The sequence below is a fragment of the Pollachius pollachius genome (genome assembly GCF_949987615.1).
Source record: "Pollachius pollachius genome assembly, chromosome: 20".
Taxonomy (NCBI): Eukaryota; Metazoa; Chordata; class Actinopteri; order Gadiformes; family Gadidae; genus Pollachius; species Pollachius pollachius.
Window position 1 is genome coordinate 10721816 of NC_136953.1, and position 17975 is coordinate 10739790.

General features: G+C 45.6%; 1 protein-coding gene across 1 annotated transcript; it reads left to right on the forward strand.

The window, feature by feature from the left end:
• Positions 1–366: 366 nt before the first annotated feature.
• rwdd (RWD domain containing 4) lies at positions 367–2350 on the forward strand. Its single transcript, XM_079757737.1, has 6 exons — positions 367–543; positions 790–870; positions 972–1081; positions 1239–1389; positions 1960–2053; positions 2166–2350. The coding sequence occupies exons 1-6, from the start codon at positions 520–522 to the stop codon at positions 2300–2302; spliced, it is 597 nt and encodes a 198-aa protein (XP_079613863.1). The 5' UTR covers positions 367–519; the 3' UTR covers positions 2303–2350.
• Positions 2351–17975: the final 15625 nt, after the last annotated feature.

The following is a 17975-nucleotide window of genomic DNA, read 5'->3' on the forward strand; positions in this document are numbered from 1 at the left end:
ATAGGTGTTTTTACCAAGGCTACTGAGTGCGCTCAGCATTTCCCATACACATTATCTCTCGCAGTTAACCTTGTAGAGATGTCCCATTTTTTTTAAGTCTAACTATTTAGAAAAATGAAGTCCAAGCGCCACCTAGTGGTACAATCATTACACGGTCGTTTCGCTCATACTGCGTGGCTAATGGTTCGGAGTTTAAACAAATCTGGTAACACGGATAAAATAATAAAAACATGTAGAATCAATAATAATGTGACAAACACATGAATAATATTGACAAATAGAAATGCTCTTTTCCACTTTTTGATAGGGGGAGTTGTCATAGGGTTCAGAGTTCATGTATAGTACGCATGCGCTGTACATATCACGGTGGCCAGTCGTCAACTCAGCTATGATAGTAGAAAATGTATATTGAACCTTAACTTCTGCTTACAGTAATGAGGCGGTAACTTCACGTATTACAGTTTTTATTCGAAAAAGGACTCTAGAACGACACTAGAGTCAGTCAGCTTCTGACAGAAGATGACAGCCAACGAGGATCAAGAGGTATAGTGATAATGCGTGTTGCTAGCCAGCTAACTAGTCGCTAAGTAATTATCATTGTGTTTAAAGGCTATCTGTTTGTGTTTAGTTTGACTAACGGACTGTCGCGTAGGGGAACCTCGATAGACATGTCGTTCCTAAAGGAATCTCAGCTCTGCTCTTGATTTGAATACATTTGTGAAAACCATGTGCATCCCAAACTGGTCTGCTCGTCTCCTCACTTAACCAGTGCTTTTAATGCGTTTTTAGATGGAGTTGGAGGCTCTCCGCTCCATCTACGAGGGGGATGAGTGTTTCAAAGAGATCAGCCCTGTGTCCTTTCAGTACAGGGTGAGTTGGCCACTTGTTGAATCAATGTAATGTAATGTATATGATGGAAATTAAATCGCGTTACCTTTTGCTATACGAGTGACGAGTTTCTTTCAACACAGGTGGGAGAACTTGATGACACCAAAGCCTTCATTCTTGATTTCACGTGGCCGGAATCCTACCCAGCTACCGCCCCTCAGATATCCCTAGTTGCTTTTTTTAATAACAGAATGTGAGTACCAATCGAACTCGGGACATTTCCGGAATGAAATCCACAACGGTTGAACCATGTAGACCTCGTTTAAGATCAAATCAAAACCCACTTCTTAATTGTTTATCTTATTTTTCTTACTAACTGTTCCTCACCCCTCCCAACACTACCTCCACAGTTCCTCACTGACGAAGCAGCAGATCGTCTCCAAGGTGGAGGAGCAGGCAGAGGCCAGCCTGGGCGAGGCCATGATGTACACGCTGTTTGAGTGGGCCAAGGAGAACCAGGAGAGCCTCATGGAGGACCATCAGCCCGTCGTCACCGCCGTGGTCAGTGGCCTTGCTGGACTTTGTGGGCTTAGTCCTTTTGAGATACTTCTGGGGTAGTAGGAATCTGAAACTTTCCGCCAGTCAGACCAGAACTGTGGTGAATAGCCAGAACTCTAGATAGACTCTAGATAGAAACGTGGGTGTTCAGGGTTTTACAAACAGAATTCCAGGTGGGGGAAGTACCTCTGAGGTGAGAGTATGCCTACACTCCCTAGACAACACACATATGCAGTGTTGGAAGTCCCTGTGAAAAAGGACACTTTTTAAAAAAATATATAAAAGCACACAGTTAATTGAAAAATACATGATGGATATACACAAAAATGCAGTTTTAAGGGTGTAATCTCACCATTAAAACTCATTCCAACTATCCTAACAGTAGCCTGAATGTGCTGAAGCATTGGATTGCCCCTTTAACTTTGGCTTGACTAGCAAACTAATAATGAAATGCAATGCTAAGGCCTGGAAGAGAGAAACAATTAATTAGCTTGATAACAGATCAGACAATATCATGAGACCCATATCATATTTAAAGTATATTAATCACCAAAATCTACTTTCCGGATGCAGATCTCCAATGACACGACAGTGACAGAGGGCAAGAAAAAGGAGAAAAAGGAACAGCTCACCAAATCACAAAAAAGGAGGATAACTTGTAGGACAGGTAAATGAAAACGTATTATTTCTAACTTCAGATTCTAAGGCAGTTCCAGCTCAAAGATGATTGCAGGGAATCAGTGAAGAAGCAGTGGATTAAACCGTCATTTACGTTTCAGATAACAAGGGCGATCTGCCCCGAGGCTGGGACTGGTGTGACGTTATCAAGGTATGTTTTTTTTATTTTGTTTCTCCCCTATACTCCACTAGATGGCAAAGGTTGACAATGTACAAAATGACCTGTTCTGTCATCTAACCTGTCGTTTCTTTGCATATGTTCACACTGACTGATTCATCTTCCAGCATGTGAGTAAAAACCTTTCTGGACATATTCATGTATATATTTACCTCTCATTACGAAAACAATATCTGACACTAACTATTTGTTTGTTTTTTTAGCTTAGCAAAACCGGAGGGATGAACGACTAGGTGAATACTGTGGAAGAGAAGAGGGCGGATTTAAGGTGCCGGGCGTTTACAAGACGGATTGAAGTGGATTGTGCAGAATTCAGTTTCGGCCCCCTAAATCCAACATCACCGGCTCGCAACTCAAGAAGCTGCGTTCACGACCGCCGAGTCCTCGAAAAATGTCGCAGTCCCAAAGTTTAAAGTAAAACCGCTCGTTTCAGCGCTCGATCAGAGGCCAGAGCCATTCTGTGAGGTGTAGGTGTCGCACGGCTGTTTAGGAATTCTTCTTATCAAAGAGGGTTTTAGATTCACAAACAAACCTTGTGCTTTTCTCTCTCCCCGAGTGTTTGGTTTTATTCACGTTTTGATACCGCTTTTGGTGGAGGGCTAGGAGGAGGGGGGACTGTTACTCTTAACGGCTGGATGAGACATCGAGTCAGTTGACAGTGTTGTAATATGGAAGATGGATGTGCACCACTGCCATTGTTGTCCTATGATGCTTACATGTAGTCCTCCAGTGATTGAAAAAAAGAAAAGTACTGCCGCAACCTGATGGCGTTCAAGGATGCACTCGATATTTTACGTAGTATTTATAACTATAAAAAACCATTTCATTATTTGACAGGAGTGTGGTCCCCCTTTAAAGTTGACATTTTTATGGAAAATAAAAAAACAAATATGCACTTTTGACTCACGTGTCGGAAATTCATTACTACGTTTATTGGTTTTGTTCAACTAATGCATGCCAATAAAAACAACTTCATTCGGTTATAGGTATTTTCATTTCAATGTTTGTTTGCTGTTAGTTGCCAGGTTTCTAAAGTTATCAAATCTGAAAAGTAGAATAGGATACAAATATTTCTCTATTTACTTATTACTCCTGTTATATTGAAATAAGTAAGTAGCCTATACTGACTGAATGCCACCCATCTGTCTCCACTAACATGCATCACTGGGCTAAGCTACATAAAAAGCATTAAAAGTTCACTTGCGGCATGGGTTTAGCGCTGCACAAGAACTCCGCCCATAAATTCTCTCCCAGCGACGCCGGCTAGGACAGCTGGGGAGCGTATAGCCTACTGTAGACTAGTCCCAATAACACGCACCATGGACAGCAGCCCTGGGAACGGAATACACAAAAAGAGGAGAAAGGTAAATGAGCCGAGTCTGATTAAACGCCTTTAGTTATTTTGTAAATTAAAGTAATTTATGTTGCTGCCCAGGTACTTTCAAACGCAATGGTTCAAATCGTAGATATACCTTAGGCAATATAACAATTAATTTCCTATAGAAGCGCGTTAATAGTTGAACAACTTGAAGTCTCGTCTTCAAGGGGGTTGGGGGTGGTCCGTCCCAGTCCTAATGTCATGCATATTGAGTGTGTTTCAATGCAAATAAATACATTATCCTACAAAAATAAAGCACCACAGGCGAACATTAAAGAGTTAACATTTGTCGTCATTGTCCTGCAGGAGGACAAACGAGTTATACGATTACCAGCCATACCCAACGGTCCCACTTCACTGTGCCAGGTGATCTGTGTTTTATCGTAGTAAAAAAAACTCCCTCTCCATGAGAACTGTTACCACTAAATACTCCAAAACAATCGATCCCTGCTAGTCTGAGTGTCAGTAGCTAACACAAGACCCATCATCCCCTGTGAAACACCTAGGGGGGCACAGAAAGGCAGAGCACATCCCAAAGACTGCACAAGCTCTTCTTCTCGAACTGCCTCGCAGACTTTGGTCCGCTGAAGAAGACCAGTAGGACAACGAACAAGGTGATTTGTCGTGAAGTATTGAAGTTAACCCATTTTATCGGCCCAACGTGTCAACAGCAGTATCTTCTTGTATGTGTGTTTTTGTATTGTAGTGGAAAAACTGGGACATGCATGTCCCAAAATTGAGTCTAGACACGGAGCGCTCCATCGAGGATTACCTCAGAGTAAGAACTCAAGACCCAAATACCTACCAAACAAAATTACTATAATGTTGCAGTTGCAGTTGCTTTTTAAATTGTGTTACATTTCTTATATCAAATCATTCATTCATTTTTGTATCGAAGGTATAAGATCGTGAAATCTCATTATCATAACAATCAAAAAGTTAAAATGATATATCATACGTTTTGTGTTTTGTGTTATGTCTTGGAGGCCCTAGATACACCACAACACTATAACAAGCCTAATCCCTGATTCCCCCTGCCATTGTTTCACCCTGCAGCAGCGTCTTGGACACAATAATCCGCTCTCACCTTACACAGAGACTGACGTGCTGCACCTGCTCGGAACACCACAAGCTCCTTTCTACAAGGTGAGGTTACAGAGGAGACCTAATCATGTAACGTCAGTCACCGGGGAAATGTCTAATCACGCCTGAACACCTTGTCAACTCACCGGCTGGCCTTGACCTAAATGGAGAGACAACAGGATCTTTAAATCTAAAATGACCGCAGTATATCACAGGGGGATGTATCCACTACTATCTTCCAATTATCTTTAGAATGTCAAAAAGTATATAAGTATACATCTCAAAGTCAGCTCATAAGCCCAGTCTTGGACACACACACACACGCAGGCACGCACGCACGCACGCACGCACACACACGCACACACATACACACCTTTGAATTTATTGTGTGTCATGGTTGTGTGCATTGATTGGTGTCAGCCTGTGGCTTCCTTCTTACAAGATGAACTTCAATAAACTCCAGATGGTAACTATAGGCAATGTTTGTAATCTCAAGAGGCATGGCTGTAATAAAATGACACCTACTATTTTAATATATTTTTAACCGCAGGACATATGTCGGTTTGTAAAGCAAGTCAAGTATTAACATAGCGCTTAAAGCTGCTGTAGGTTAGATTTGAGAGTTGTTAAGAGAGAGAGAGCAGAAGAGCAAGCTTTTAAAAGAAACCAACCCAAGGGAACAGCCCCGCCCTACCCTCGCATCTGAGACATTGACAATAGTTGCATCCAGGCACCTGTTATTAAAAGAAGGGTTCACCAAACGAATCAGGAAGAGAGGCCCTGATTGGTCAGAAACGAGACAGGAGTTGTCATAAATCTAAATTGTCTCATGCAGAGGCCGTGGCAGTCAACAGAAAATAGATATGATCACACAGCTTTTGCCTCTTTAACAGCTTAGCGATGGCTTTCCATTTTTTTACAAATTACATTCAATCAGATCGAACCTACAGACAGTACCTTTAACAGCCATCACAGAATGACAGTCAGAGGAGGACGGGCCAAACCCTGACTCAACCCCTAATCGAGACACTCAGACCTACTCCTGTTCAAACCCTCCGCTAGCACCATAAAGAGACCCATTTCTCCCTCTCCTTTATGGCGCCCACCGCAGCGCAAGACCCTCAGCGCCATCAAGTCCCCGACCGATCAACACGAACCGCACGGCTCCCATGAGGTCCTCATCAGAAGCATGGCGGCTCTGGGCCACGAAGACGGGGAGGAGGAGGAAGAGGCGGGGCCCGGGGAGAGCGCGGGCGCCACGACGACGTCCAACGAGAGTGGGCCTCGTCCGTCGGCCAGCTCCGACGGGAGCCCCGAGGGCCACGCGACGGAGAGCTGCCTGTTGCCACGGCGGCCGAGGCGCGTCGGTCTGGACCCTTCCCTGTGTCGGGGGAGGTCTGGTGGAAAGGAAGCTCAGCCCCCTCCCGGCCAGGAGAGACGGTTCATGGTGTACTTATGTGGCGGGTATAAAGGTGAGGTCGCACGTGGGCGGGAAGGGGCAGATGCAGAAACAGCGTCACAAGTGGCGGCATCTCATTGATCCAAAACCCGCCGGCTTAGATAATGTATCTGGGCTAAACTATATCACCCAACGAGCCTTGACCAAAGAACATCTGATTTCAAATTAGAAAGATGATGTTCATCATTTTTGGTAAATTTGAAGCAATTATGGACAGCTCTGATAGAGAAAAAAAAAAAAAAAGGGTTGCTATGCTATTCCAATAACCTCAAGCTACTTGAGTAGTTAATGGAATTGGAATTGAAGAAGTCATTCAGAGACTAAGGCTTACGGTTTAAGACTTTGAACTGAGGCGGTGACTCTCTCTTGTGTGAGTGTGCTTTTGTGCGAGTGTGCTTTTGTGTGTGTGTGTGTGTGTGTGTGTGCTTTTGTGTGCGTGCGTGCGCTCACACGTGTCAGACACCGTGGCGGAGAGGAGTGCCCTGATGGAGGACGTCTACCCCGCCCTCTACCGCCACTGTAAGCGGCGGGGCTTCGACTTCCGGATGGTGGACCTGCGTCAGGGGGTGGGGGGGCCCACGGCCAACCGCCACGACACCGCCCGGATCCACGTGGAGACCATCCGGCGGTGCCAGGAGACCCCGGGGCCCAACTTTGTGGTGAGGGCTCGGAGCAAGTCGTCCTGGCTGACAGGAGAGATATATAGATATATATATATATATATATATATATTGTAGCAGGCCAGGGGGTGGGGGGTTTCCACGCCACCAAGTTAAACAGATCAAACCGACACAACACACAAAGCAGTTCAAAAGGGTGATTTATTTACCGGGTAAATAGTTACCACCAGTGAAAAAGGGTAATCCAAAGTCGGTAGTCCGTGTCCGGGTCTCTCACTCTCTTAGCCATCTTAGTGAGCTTCTGTTCACAGAAGCTCACTAAGAGGCTCTCCCTCTTAGGCCGTACCGAGTGTCCAGGCGATCACGCAGCTCCTGCCTGTAGCTTGCTAGCCCTAGCTCTGCCTTGCGGTGGCCTGCTCTTCTCTTTTTTTTCATATGTATTTTTATTGGGAAACATGAGAAAAAACAACAATGATGTAGCAGTCGTCAAACATGCATGAAATCCCCCCCTTTTTTTTTTTTTTTTTTAGGAACAGGTTAAGGGAATGATAATGAAAACACAAAGGAAATAAAATACAAATAATAACCCACCCAAAACTGGACAAGAGTCATTTAGAAAAAATAAATAAATAAAAAGACTTAGCACAGATACAATTGTTTGATGCTTGACACACACAGCTCAACATACAATATCGTTGATAGGACTATCAGTTACATTCCAGGGAGGTGAGAGAGTCAATGTAAGTGAGTACCGGATTCCACCTTTTAAGGAAATTATCAGACGAGCCTCGTAGTGTATATTTGATTTTCTCTAGATGGAGAAAAGACAACAAATCCACAAACCAGGAAGATGCGGAGGGTGGGTTTGGGTCTTTCCACTGAAGCAATATACGTCTACGGGCTATAAGAGAGGCGAAAGCTATAACATCACTCTGGTTTCTAGTCAGCATGGTCAAATCTTCAGGTACACCAAAAATAGCAATGTGAGGACTGGGTGACAATGAAATATTGAGAGCCATAGATACAGTGTCGAAAAACACAGACCAAAATGCAGCCAATTTCGAGCAGGAGTAGAACATGTGAGTATGATCGGCAATTGACGAAGAACATCTATCACAGATATCACTTGAGCCTGGAAATAATTTAGAAAGTTTTGCTTTGGTGAAATGTATTCGATGCAAAACCTTGAACTGAATCAGAGTCAGTCGGGCACAAGAGGACGTAGAATTTACTCTTTTAAAAGCAATTTCCCACCATTCATCTGTGAGGTCAAGCCCAAGTTCCCTCTCCCACCTGCCCACAGCCCCAGTAAGTGGAGAGGTCCCAGCCGATATAATGAGGTCATATAGTACAGTTATACTACCACTTAACTTATTAAGTGAGAGGATGTCATCCATCAAGGAATTAGCAGTCAATAGTGGGAATGAAGCAAAGTGAGTACGGGCATAGTCTCGTGCTTGGATATATCGAAACAGACTAGAATGTGGCAGATCAAACTTATTGCGAATATTCTCAAAAGTTGCGAATGTCCCGTCAATGTATAGGTTAGAAAAAACTACTATGCCCTTCCTTTTCCACAATGCAAAGGTTGTGTCAAAATTGGATGGGGTAAACAAGTGATTATTAAGGATGGGGCTATGGGGAGAGGGAGAGGAGAGTTTAAAGTGCTGCCTGAATTGTTTCCAAATTTTTAAAGACGATATAACAATTGGGTTTGAGGTATATTTGGAGGGGCAAGATGCAAGGGGGGCACAAAGCAGAGCAGACAGAGAGGTTGCATGACAACTAAGTGCTTCCATTAGGCACCAATCAGCATCAGAGGAACTATGCCAAAGACGTAATTTCTGGATGTTGGCTGCCCAATAATAAAATAGGAGGTTCGGTAGAGATAAGCCACCATCTTTGTTACGTCTCTGAAGAGTAGTCCTGCGTGCCCTTGGAGTCTTACCAGCCCAGATAAAAACAGAGATCATCCCATCTAGCTTATTGAAAAACTGTTTTGGTAAAAAAATTGGCAGACATTGGAAAAGAAAAAGAAATCTTGGTAAAATGTTCATCTTAATAGATTGAATCCTACCAAACAAAGAAAGAGGGAGGGTACCCCATCGTTGTAAATCCGCCTTTATATCTGTGACTAGCTTAGAGAAGTTTGTTTCATGAAGGGAGGCAAGACTGCGAGTTATAGTTACACCCAAATACCGGAAACTCGTAGGAGCCAGGTGGAAAGGTAGGGCATGAGCTGGGATGCGAGTAGCTACTTCATTTACAGGGAAACACTCACTCTTGTCAAAATTTACCTTATAGCCTGAAAATGACCCAAAACTATTTAGGAGTTGCAGAATGTCACCAATACAGTTGACTGGATCTGAGATATAGAGTAAAAGGTCATCAGCATATAGCGAGACCCGGTGATCCAACCCAGCCCTGCGCATGCCTGTGAAAAGTGGAGATGACCTCAGAGCAATGGCAAGGGGCTCTATTGCCAAGGCAAATAATAAGGGGGAAATCGGACAGCCCTGCCGGGTGCCCCTCGTCAAGGGGAAGAATTTAGACAGTTGAGAATTTGTTTTTACGCTAGCAGTAGGGTTAGTATACAAAAGCCTAATCCATGACACAAACCGAGATCCAAAACCAAATTTATGAAGTGTAAAGAATAAATAGTCCCACTCCACCCGATCAAAAGCCTTCTCTGCGTCTAATGAGACAATCATCTCAGCATCTGGTGAGACTGCAGGGGAAAGCACAATATTAAGTAACCGTCTGATGTTAGAAGATAATTGACGACCCCTGATAAAGCCAGTCTGGTCTTCAGAGACAATACCTGGTAAACACGGGTCCAGGCGGTTCGCCAGTACCTTAGCAAGAGGTTTGACATCCGCGTTCAAGAGACTTATAGGTCTCCAGCTACTACAATCTTCTGCTTTTTAGCCTTTTTTGAGAATAAGGGAGATTGAGGCTTGTCTTAGTGTTGGGGGTAGAGTACCATTTTTCAGGGAATCATTAAACATATCTAATAAAAGGGGAGCTAACTGGGCCGAGAACTTTTTATAAAAATCTACAGGAAAACCATCCGGGCCTGGGGCCTTGTTATTTTGCATCTTCCTAAGACTGCCAGTTATCTCCTCTAGAGACAGAGGGTCGTCCAAGCTATCACGTGTGAGAGTATCAATATTAGAGATATCCAGACTTTCAAAAAAATGCTCTATATTTGTATTGTCTATAGGGGGTTCAGATGTGTACAGCTTGGAGTAAAATGTGGTAAAGGCATCGTTTATTTCAGTAGGATTCGTAGTGAGGGAATGTGGGGAGTCATAGACCTGAGTAATAAACTGAGAAACTGACTGGTGTTTAAGCTGCGATGCTAAGAGGCGACTAGCCTTATCACCGTATTCATAATACGTACCCCTTGTCCGTCTAAGAAGATACTCAGCCCTGCCAGTGGAAAGCAAATCAAATTTGGATTGAAGCTTACGCCTCTCAGCATACAATTCAGGAGTGGGAGAACTCGAGTACTGTCTGGCTAATTTACTAATAGCGTCAACCAAATCCTGCTGTTCTTTTGTCTTTTGTTTTCTAGAGTGAGCATTATACGAAATAATCTCTCCTCGCATCACTGCTTTAAAAGTTTCCCAAAGAAGGGAGGGGGAGGTGGATTCAGATTTATTATTATCAATAAAAAAGTCTATTTGCTTTGAAATATGCTCACAAAATGTTTTGGTAGCTAACAGGCCTATATTAAATCTCCAGGGCCCACACCTTGGACTAGGGGAGAGAGATAGCTCTAGAACAAGAGGAGCATGATCAGAGATGACAATAGCAGAGTATTCAGTCAGTCCAACAGAAGACAGAAGGGCTTTATCTACAAAAAAATAATCAATGCGTGAGTAAACACGGTGAACTAGAGAGAAGTATGAAAAATCCCTTTTAGTCGGGTGGAGAAACCGCCATGGGTCAATACAACCCACCTGGTTCATAAATGTGGATAGTGCTCGAGCCATACAAGAAGGGGTAAATCTTTTGGGACATGACCTGTCTAACTGTGGATCAACTACAAGGTTCAAATCACCCCCGAAGATGAGGCGGTGTGTGTCCATATTTGGTAAAGAGGAGAAAATTGAGGTCATAAAATTTGGATTATCAAAATTTGGGGCATATACATTAACCAAAATCACTGGGGTCTGATATAGCACACCTTTGACTATAATATAACGCCCTCCGGGATCTGAAATAGTTTGTTCAGCTGAAAACTGAACACGTTTGTGTATTATGATGGCTGTGCCCCTGGCTTTAGAATTGAAATTTGAATGAAAAACCTGCCCCACCCAAGGCTTACGAAGCCTAGCATGGTCATTCACACAAAGGTGCGTTTCCTGGAGAAAAGCAATATCAGTATTGAGACTTTTTAGGTGTGAAAACACTCTCGACCTCTTAATTGGTCCTCCCAGTCCCCTGACATTCCAGCTAGTAAATCTAACAGAGCCTACAGACCCTCTCTGACCTGTATTCTGGTTAGTCATTAATTAAAATCATCAACCATATGTAACATAACAAGCGTAGTGGACAAGCATCACACACATCAGTAACATTAGATATTAAAAACAAAGACCCTCCCCTAGACAAACACCCAACCTTTTCCCAAAATAACCCTCTACTAAAAAAGAAAAAACACATATCTTTGAGGACAAATGAAAACAAAGAAAACCTTAAGCTCAACAATGCGGTTAGCAAAGTGAGTAGCAGGATAAACCTTTGCTAAACAACCAGTTGACCACGCAGTGGTATCCCCTCCTACAATATCAAATTAAATTAAACACCACTAGAACGATTCTGTTTTTAGAACAGACAAATTAGCAACGATCTACAGTCCAACAGAACAAATGCTGGCAGGTGACTAATCACCAGCAGAGGACAGTGCTGCACTCACCCGGAAAAAATGATGAGTCCAAACAGAAAAACACGGGCTTGGTGAGCAGGCTAAACGTAATTAGCCTAGCCTAGCAAAAACACACCCGTAGGCAACAACGGAGTTATCAAAAAAAAAAAGTAAAACCAACCCGTAGCGAAATGGAAACACGGCAGCTTAAGTCTTATGAATGTGTTCTTGATAGAAGCGATCAGCCAGCTCGGGAGTGTCAAACAAGTGGACCACACCGTTGAAGGTGACTCTCAGCCGGGCGGGGTAAATCATGCCGAATCGCACTCCTTTTTTGTAAAGCTGGGACTTCACATTATTGAAAGCGGCTCTCTTCTTAGCAACAGTGGCGCTGAAATCCTCGTAGAATTTGATCCTGTGCCCTCGGTAGGACATCTCCCGGTGTTCCTTGGCCCATTTCAAAACCTGCTCCTTCTCAACGTAGCGATGGAAACGGACAATTATGGGCCGAGAGCCCTGGCTGGGTCTGGGTCTCAGGCTGCGATGTGCGCGATCGAGCTCCGGGCCGGAGTCAGGTAAGACATCACCAGCCACCTCCTTGAATAACTGAGACATAAACTGCCTAGCGTTTGCACCTTCCATATCTTCAGGAATACCCACGACTCTGAGGTTCTGACGCTTGGAGCGCGATATCAAGTCCTCCACTGTAGCGTGTAGCGCTGAGTTATCATCCGACACGGAGGCTAGCTGGTTCTTCAAGGTCGCCACGTCTTGCTGCAGGCTAACGATGTCATCTGAGTGGGAAGACAGTGTGCTCTCGATCTGTGATATGGTGGCGGTGTGAGTCGCCACAGTGTTGGTTATAGATTCGAGTGTTGGGAGTATCGGGGCCATGGCTTCCGACAAGGCAGCGTTGAAATCTTCCTTAAGACTTTCGCTCAATTTCTGGAGCTCAATGACTAGCATCTCAGCCGTTAACTGTGTAGGCCCCGTCGACGACATTTTCTGCTTGTCCTCGAGTCCCGGGAATGAATCAGTCATTCGCTGCTGGGTTTTACCGATCCGTCCACTCTTGCTCATCGTAACGGTGTGCAATATTGTTCCGTTTAACTCTATCAATGTAGTCTGTACCAAAGTTTAAATAAAATTCGGCGTTATCTTAGTAATTATTATGAAAAATGCGGAGCTGATAGCAACTGCGTCCTCCTTCTACATGCTCAAACCGGAAGCCTGCTCTTCTCTTTAAAAGCAAGCACTCCAGCTTAATGGCCTTCAGGCCTGCCTCGTTAATTGGGGGAAGTCCATGTATGGCTTGGGGGGGTGGAGCCAGCAAGTTGCCAAACGTCTCCTTTCAATCACCAATCCCCTCACTCCTCCCTGACGTCTGCCACAGTATATATACCATGATGGAAATGATCATTCCGTCAGAGTACATCCAGAATATATATTGCCAGCCACATGGAGCCCCGAGGGGGACTGTGTGTGAGGGGACGGACCAAGCCCTGGGGAAGGCTCAACACATGGCAGGGCTTTCCCCCGCTGCACTGGTGGAGGTCTATGATGCGTTGACCTCTGCGTTATAAACCTCTGAATCCGCCCCGATTCTAGCTCGTCTTCATTTTCCCGCTCAGCTGTTCCTGGGTCAGAAGCACGAGGAGCACAGCGTCCCGTCCACCGTGTCCCGCGGGGACCTGGAGGCGGTGGTGGAGGTGATGGAGTGGGACCGCCAGAGGGCCTCCTTGAGGAAGCTCTCCGTCAGGAGGGGGTCCCAAGGGCCGGGCGGCAACCCCACAGGGGGGCCCGCAGGGGAGCCCGCAGGGGGGCCCGCGGGGGGGCCCGCGTACGACGCCCACGCCCACGGCTTCCTGAGTTTCGGCGAGCAGGCGACCAGCTCCTCCTCCTTCCTGCCGAGCGGCGAGACCTCCCTGAGCTCCGTCTCCGGGACGGGGGAGGACCTCCTGGAGAGGAGCTGGGGGGACCTGGACAAAGACCTGGGTCTGATCCGCATGTGGTACCGGCTGGATGAGAACCGCCTGCCCCCGGTGTACCGCCTGCTTCCCATCAGGTAGGAACCAGGGGGGGGGGGTGTTGAGTCTCCCACGGCGACTGCTGTTCTGTTTATTCTCTGACGTTCTTTATTGTGACACGAAGTGTATATCCATTGGTACACCCCATATGATATTTTGCGTTTTCACATTTTATGAATAAGCCGAGATCTCAAATTTGTATCTTCTGACCCCACTACTTTTTTACTTACATATAAGTGGAGTTAAAAAAGATTTTTTTTTGTTTAAATGCAACTTGATTGTATTCATAAAGTGCTGTTATACAGCTCCGCAACAGCACCGCCTATAGTGAAAACCAAGGTACTGCATCCACCCTTCCGATTAGCAGAGCCAATCCAAGAACGACCTGGTCCTCAATCTAGTGCTGCTATCCCAGCATCCAGTACCTTAACTATTCAACTCCTTTGCTTCGGGGGCCTCTGCTTGTTTTAAAGCACCCATCACCCAGACATCCTGAGCCAGGACGGGCAGCGCAGGCGGCAGGCGGCGAAGGACTGGGCCGCCACGCGCCAGCGGCTTTGGTGGGTCCTGCAGCGGGGGGGAACCGTTGCCCTGGGCGAGGAAGGGGCCGCAGCTCTGCTCAAGACGGGTAGGGGGCGCCAGAGAGTAATCGTATCCATTTATACGCGGTAAAGCGGTTACGTGGCGGCCTGCCGTTCTGCGTGTTATACGTGGGTCAGACGTCTGTCTGGGTCAGACAGACGTCTGACCCAGACAGACGTCTGACTCACGTATAACACGCAGAGCTGTAAGCCGCCGTATAACCACTCCGTCGACAACCATGGATCGCACCAAACCGCCCACTTATTACCCAACGAGTCACTATCTTAGATGCCACAGCAATATTGGAACAGCCATTATTTGACAATTCCATCATTCCACCATGATGGAACTGTGTTTAACTGGTATAAATGTTACCAGTTAAACACAATTTACTACAAGGGGTACTCAGTTGTCAACTTCCTAAATGACTACAGTCAGTTCAGCCCATTGTAGGAGTCATAAAAAAGCATTGCAAATCATGAATCAAGATATAGATTTTGAATCAAGATCTATATCATTTCCGATTCATTTTATAAATGGTTCATTCTGACTCAAGGCACACCACTAGGGGATCCCTCCCATAACCCCGGTGGCAACCGTCCCACAAGTTGGGGACCTCTGATCTAATTGATACCAAACTCCCACACGTCAATGCAGTGATGTCTGTCTGTTGTAGTCCTGGACTGGGAGACGGAGGAGGGTCTGCGTTCCCTCGGAGACGGCTGCCCGCCGGAGCAGCACTGTCACTGCTACAAGAGGCTCATCCCTGACCTGTACTACAACCTGAAGAACGAGCACGCCGCGCGCTACGTGGACCTGATGAAGGGTCGGCCGCAGGTCAACGCGGCGCTGGCCGCGGCGCATCAGAGGTTCATGGGCCGGGTTTATGATAAGGTACGGAGGCAGAGGACACTCGTGGTATGACGCTAAAGGCTGCTGTACACTAGGCAACACTTGGCGGTACACACTACACACTTGGCAGTTGCTCCACGACTGATCTAGATGATTGTTCTTGGCTTGATGTCGGGTTGGTGGTCAACACTAGGCTACTGGGAACATGCGGGGGCACACGCATAAAGACTCCACTGTCTGACACACACGCGCGCGCACACACGCACACACACACACACACACACACACACACACACACACACACACACACACACACACAAGTTTTGCACTAAGACAATAAAAATAATACCTCAGCTCCTTATATAAAATGAAATAAAAGTCTGCTTAGCAACATCATTCAGGAACTGCGATCCACCCCCTGCCAGAGATGTGCTGTATCGCCTGTGAGTGCGAGACCAATGGCTGGACGATAGCTTAGCTAATGCCTCCATTCCCCTATCAAGGGGCTTGTCTCTTACCTCTACGCATTTGACCTGTGACTGCTTTATGTCTTGTTTCTCGCCATCAAGCTGCGCCACACCAACATCTACGAGCGGGACGTGGGATGGGGCCGCAGGGGCCTGGACCCCGAACACAACCGGTCCCACCAGTTCTACACCGAGCGCATCTGCGCCCACTTCAAACGGACGGCCCTCAGCTCCCTCAACAAGTAGGCAGCCTTACAGACAGTCAGCTGGCGGTTCTTTGGCCAAGGAGTCAGCGTAGGACAGACACAGCTCTCTCATCACAATCAGAATGGGTGTGCTCCTTTGGTAGACATATCTTCACTATTTTATTCTGCTACCTGGGTCATATGGGGAGCAGACCCACAATCAGGTTTGCCCTACGATGAAGTCTCTGTGAAAACGTTGCATTCTTAAACATATGCCAACACAAAGACTTTGGGGCCAAAGTCTTCAGACCAAAACAGTTCATTCAAATAGTAATGTTCAACTTGTCCAAGTCCCAACCAAAATACACATGTACACACAAATACATAATCTCTTCAAAAATGCCAAAAGGAACTCAAAACCTCAGCAGAATGTAAAAAAAACAAAGTATCTGCTCATTAAGAATGGTCTGGTCTGAATCCTCCAAAATAGCAATCTGCATAGCGAGATGAAAAAGTAAAAGTATCCAAACGGATGGAACTCACCGTTCAGGAAAGGCGATGGGAAATGGGAAAGTTTGAAGCAAGTCAATCCCACTCAGTAGATAGAAGCGAAAAGTGATGATTCTAGGGAAGACTCCACAACACACACAAGTTAGGGAATCCATTAAGATCACTTTGAAGTGAAGGTGCTGGCAAAACCATTCCCTGTTCCAACCACACTCACTTCCTACTTTAATCTCCCTCCACTTGGAATGCCCTGTTAGCTCCGCCCCCATCCATCCAGCTCCTCCCAGAGTCATGTGACTTTAAGTGTGAACGATAAACAACCAGCAACATCTATCAATACCATCATGTTAACCTTGCAAGGTAATCATAATGTCAAACCTAAATATTTATTTTGGTGCGCCACATTTCGCTGTGTTACACAAAAACGCCAAATACTCTAAGCATCAACACATTTGGATGAAATATCAACACCATAGAGGTCAAAGGCTGCGTATGCTGCATTCTGGTGATCTCCATCCGCCAGAGCCATGGCGGTGAGCCAGGCCCGGGAGCCCTTTGACGTGGTCAGGAGGAAAGAGGTGAAGCGCAGGCTGTGGGAAGAGGTCCAGTATCACCGAGACCACCGGGATGCCCTGTAAGTGGACACGCTCTGACCATGGGTCACCATCTGTCTCCACTACACTATGGTTCGCTCTCTCAAAGGGGAAGTCTCTTAGAACCACTCTCTACTCATGCAATAGTAATGGAAGTTAATTTAAAACACGGTGACCGTTATCGTTTTGTTCTCTTGCACATAAATGCATTCATCTGTTTTTAGAGGGGCTGTAGATCAGATACGAGAGTAGTAAATAGCGAGAGAAGTTAAAGAACAGAAACGTCCCCTCGAAGTGTCGCATTTCACGTAACTGTGATTGATAGGCAAGATGGACTCCCCAAACCAATCACAAAAGAGATGCCCTGATTGGTCAGAGATGAGCCGGGAGCGGTTTAAAATCGCACAATGCATTCCACTCCATAATACCCCACAGTAGGCCTTCTCTAACAAATAACACAACAAATAATGCTCTTGAACTGTACTTGCCGCACCTTTGAGAACAACTCCTTAGAACCTCCTAGACTTTGATAAGATTCCAGTATGCTAACAGCTTGGCGTGGTGGCCCTCTCAGGGCCAGGAAGTGCCTGTTGAGGCAGGACTTCCTGTCTGAGGTGCAGAGGGCCGCAGAGACCCCGGGGCGCGGGCCCCTGCTGCTGCTGGGGGCTCCTGGCTCGGGGAAGAGCTGCATCCTGGCCCGGGCCTCACAGCTGCTCTGCACTCGTCTACCTGGGTGAGCCCCCCCCCCCATCATCGTCAATCTGGATAAAGAAATGATCATACACATTGACTAGTGTTTTTATTACAAAGAACTCTCTATCATCTCTCTATGCCATATTTTATATTTAGTATTAGTTCACCATAACATGCTGCATTGTATTATGTTTTTATATATTCAATATATTTATCATGTATTTTCTGCCTTATATTGTTTTGTTTTTGATTCTCATTTAAATTATAAAATAAACAATTTTTTTCTTTAGATTTTCTACAACTGCTATCCTTTTTGCTGTCACACCCTTATTTCCTGTCTTGGGAATCAATAATATTTGAATATTATAAATGATGATGCTCACAGACATACATGTATATACAAACAAAGGGTGC

Bases quoted from the DNA above. Each gene is read 5' to 3' on its own strand.
- rwdd (XM_079757737.1), top strand. From the start codon at position 520: ATGACAGCCAACGAGGATCAAGAG. The intron at 871-971 runs GTGAGTTGGCCA...CTTTCAACACAG, and splicing joins CTGTGTCCTTTCAGTACAGG to GTGGGAGAACTTGATGACAC. The intron at 2,054-2,165 runs GTAAATGAAAAC...TTTACGTTTCAG, and splicing joins GAGGATAACTTGTAGGACAG to ATAACAAGGGCGATCTGCCC.